Below are 4,456 nucleotides of genomic sequence, written 5' to 3' on the forward strand. Positions count from 1 at the left end.
AAATATATTTCAAGAATTTATTCCTTGTATGTATATATGTATTGCAGATTTTATATATATATATATAACATAATGTAATAATATTTAATATTTTTACATCTATGTGGGAAAAAATTTAATTTGTACTGCTGTCTGTTCAAAATAAATGAAAAGAAACTGAGCATAGTAGATTTTTTTTTTTTCCCCTGTTGTACCGAAATCGTATATCGAACCGTGACCCCCGAACCGTGACATCTGTGTACCGTTCCACACCTAGTAGCGATGTGGTGAAACATGCTAACAATGATCTAAAACATGTTCGCAACTTCTGGAAGCATGTATGAACATACTAACAACAACAACTAGCAACCAGCTAAAACATGTAAACAACCCTCAACTACATGGTAGAAGATGTTGAAAGCATGCTGCAGTTATCTACATGCTAGAACATGCAAATTTATTTTATAAACATCTGTCTAATTTTATTTGTTTTAAAGGAATAGTTCACCCAGCAATGAAAATTGTCATTATTTTACTTACCCTCAAGTTTTTCCAAACCTATATTGGTTTCTTTCTTCTGTTGAACACAGAAGATATTTTGAAGAATGAGTGCAACCAATGAGTTTCTGGTTCCCATTGATTTCCATGGTATTTTTTCCATACTGTGGAAGTCAATGGGGACACTCAACTGTTTAGTTACCAACGTTCTTCAAAATATCTTCTGTTGTGTTCAACAGAAGAAATAAAATCATACATACCTCCAAAAGTAAAGCTTTTAAAAGAACTGAAATCTTTCTGGACAGACTTTCTCACGCCAACATTTTTATTTTTCTTGATGAACTTGATCTGCAGTAAAAGAAACAAATGATTGAGTGAACTAACAATGTGCTAGAACCTGAGCAGCTGAAGCACAGGTCACGTTATCTTCACTGTCATTTCCGAACACTTGTGTCCATCAGTGTCCCTCACCAGTGTGTTTCTCTGTGGTCTCAGATGGAGTCTGCTCGTAAGGCGTGGGAGAACTCTCAGGCTCTCCCGGAGCAGTGCTCCCCGGGCGGTGTGGGCTCCGGCGCTCAGCCCGCCTGCAGCGTGGGCTCCTCCAGCGGCGTCAGCTACAGCTCCTTCGGCGGAGTGTCCCTGCCACCCATGCCTGTGGCGTCTGTTGCTCCTTCTGTCTCCATGCAAGGTCAGCTGTCTAATCATTCTCTCAGACTGTGTGTTGCATGTGGTGGCAATGCATGGCTCTAAAAACTGTTGTGATCTGTGTGTGTATCACAGGCAGTCACATTCCTCCTCTGTATCTGGACGGTCATGTGTTCCAGAGTCAGCCACGGCTCATGCCGCCCTTGTCTCAGCAGCCCAGTTACCAGCAGGTACGCGTTGTCTTCACTCTTCACGGTTTTTATAATGACCGTCTCATATTTGGGTTATTCTGCTGTTTTGAAAGAGCATCTTGCGGGTAGGGGCTCCACATGCTAGAAATATCAGGGATCTTTGAAGTTGTGACTGCAGGCATCTAAACATGTGTTTTGGTTTGATTGAAGATGTTTGTACACTAGTAAATTGTGCTTTATTAATTTATGACTCCCAGGCATACAGAAATCTGCCCCAGCAGCAATTCTTATCCAGTGATCACAAACTACTGGGAGTATAACCCTGTAAACAGGGATTAAAGTTCTCCGTTGCTACGACGGATTTCTGTTAATTGCAGCGAGTCTACGACGGATTTCCGTCAATTGGAAAAAATGAGGGGAAAAGAAACATTTAGCGCATTGTTGTTGTTGTACCAAAAATCTTCCCCGCCATGTCTGCAGCTTCTCACTGACAACATAACGACGCTCACATCATTCACAGTCGGGTTATTAGCAGAGAACACAGAGCAGGACTTGAATTTCGGCGCGGGATTGCGGCTATTAATAATAATTCTACTCATTCCCGCAGGTTCCGCACTTATAACACGATGACAGATGACGGAACGTATCATTTGCACGTGCTTTTGAGTCTTGAGAACTCACTCGCGCGCTCATTTTCTGTGCGCCCACAGATTTAGGAGATAAGGAGAGTGACAGCTTTTAATAATTATTAAAGGAGTTTGCAAATGTGATATTGTCAAAAGATTTTTTTTTGCTTTAATCCCCGTGTAAAGCCTGACATGAAATAGAAGTCAGAAAAATATTATCTGAAACAAAAGTGTTAATTAAATCTTTAGACAAAGTATTTAAAAGCTAAAAAAAATTTTTTTTTGTTTCTGAGTGTCATATTTGATACATCAGGCTTTTATGGCTCATATAGTCTGATACAGTGAGAATATGGAGGAAAAACAGCTCAATTTTATACAGAGACTCAAACTGAGCAAAAAAAACAACAATTTGGTGCAGATACTGATATTTATATGATGAAATTCTGTTGCTTGTAATGTAAATTAATAATAAGTTCTTTATAAAAGTTTTGCAGATATTTGCATAAAATTACATAAAAAGGGCTGGGTAAAAAATATTGATTTCTCGATTTTAATCGATTCTCTTTGTGCTTTGTTACTTTTGATATGAAACTGTCTCAAATTTCAAATTCTGTCTTTTATTACAATATTCAAACAATAAATACTATTTTGGATCCGTTTAATGTTTAGTGACTGTTCACTGTAGTGCATGTAAACTGATCATCTTCTCCACTGTAATACCAGTTTAAGCATGAAAAAAAACAAGAATGAACACCAGAAGGGACGTTAAAATAGAGTACAACTTACCGAAATCCGTATCCTGCCTCATGTTATCGCTCAATCAGTGTTTCAACCGTGGAAAGACATCAATGTAACTGCTTGTAAATAATGTCATGTGACGTCACATTTACCTCAGAAAAAAACAATATTCGGTGACCATGAACTCGTTAGTCAGCTAGAAAAATGCACTCTAGCGATGAACATTTTGCTAAATATATGCACTATATAACATATTCATTATAATTTTTACTGTTCAGTATTTAATGTTTAAATAAATCCATCAAGTTTGACAGCCACCATTTAAATGTTTATATTTCACCATTTAGATGTTTATATTTCAAATAACTAATTGGAGTAGAAATAGTTATGTAATTGTAAAGGGTAATTTAAGTGTTTGTATACAAATCAGAATTTTAACCTTCAATATTATAGTAATGTAGTACCAACTGACTCTGATATATATTTTACAGCATTAGTTGAGTTTTTTTTCCTTGAAAATTTGCCATGTACTGCAAACCTCTACATTGCGAGTAAATCACTCGCATATGCGACTAAATCTTCACTCTGGCGACTAAATTATGTCTAATATTAGCCAATTGCTAATAAATTCTCAGATTTTACTCGCCAGTGTGAGTTGGAGGCTAAGTATAAGTTTAGCTCGGATATATTTTCACTCACCGAACACTCTCTGACTGAGCGCTTCAGAGTTTCACTCTCCGCCAAGCGATCCACACACACGCAGCGAGAGAGGGAGAGAGAGAATTGACGCGCTACCTATGCGCGCTAGATGTAAACAATATTCTTTGTTGTATTTTGGTGTCAAAGTAACGGAGTTCCTTTGGCATTCTTCCGCTTTTAAGAACTACCGCTTTATATCAGTCTGGCGAGTAAACAAAAAAATTTACTAGCCAATGGCGATTTAATTGCCAAGGTGTTCGTAGAGGGCTGTACTGTTACTTATATACATCCAAAATAATCGGAATCAAATCGAATTAGAATCAAATCAAATTGAAAGCTTATGAATCTGAATCGAATTGTGAAATTGGTGTCAAAACCCAGCCCTAGATATAAATATCACTCATCACTCTATATCTCCAATAATATATGAAATATGATGTTATTTAAATTAAGCCTGGGCGAAAAAATGGTATCGATATTTATCGACGGTACACCTTCTTCGATAACGATAGAAAAATATGAAACATTATATCGTTGATACATTTTTTAACTATATTGCCCAGCCCTAATTTAAATTATCAAAACACATTCAGTGCAATACAATGATGATTGAGAGATGAACAAATAAACGTTCCTCAAAAGATTTGAGATGTTTTCGAGGCTTGGGAAGATCACTGAGGAACTCCACTGAGGAACAGGAACGGGTTTAACAGTAATGTTTTGATTAGTGGTCGAACGATATTGGTTTTTTGACAGCCGATGCCGATAAATTGAAAAGCAATGTGGCCGATATAAAGCCGATATAATTGTATTTATTTTAATTAATATTTAAGAAATTTGAAATCATTTGAAAATGGATTAAAAAATACATTTGTAGAATAAACATACTTATATTTTTATTCAGTATTTATTTATTTGTGAAAAATACTATGTCATCTAAAGTATAATTAAAAAGGAAGTAAACTGTAACCAACAGAGCACTCAGTATTCTGGGAAGTTTGTGTGCATTGGGAATCATATCTTTTCAAATAAAGCCAAGGTAGCACTCATTTTACATACAGCACACAGTGAAAATGACAT

General features: G+C 36.4%; 1 protein-coding gene across 6 annotated transcripts in view; it reads left to right on the forward strand.

Moving 5' to 3' along the window:
• The window catches only part of LOC107741496 (protein PRRC2B), a 41,427-nt gene that overhangs the window by 27,700 nt on the left and 9,271 nt on the right, over positions 1-4,456 (forward strand). For all 6 annotated transcript variants that reach the window (XM_016554241.1, XM_016554243.1, XM_016554242.1 and 3 more), the window contains exons 22-23: positions 973-1,165; positions 1,258-1,352. In XM_016554241.1, coding sequence (XP_016409727.1) covers positions 973-1,165; positions 1,258-1,352 — 288 coding nt within the window. The remainder of the gene's footprint in view (positions 1-972; positions 1,166-1,257; positions 1,353-4,456) is intronic.

The sequence above is a fragment of the Sinocyclocheilus rhinocerous genome, unplaced genomic scaffold, assembly GCF_001515625.1.
Source record: "Sinocyclocheilus rhinocerous isolate Xijiao unplaced genomic scaffold, SAMN03320098_v1.1 scaffold134, whole genome shotgun sequence".
NCBI classification, from domain to species: domain Eukaryota; kingdom Metazoa; phylum Chordata; class Actinopteri; order Cypriniformes; family Cyprinidae; genus Sinocyclocheilus; species Sinocyclocheilus rhinocerous.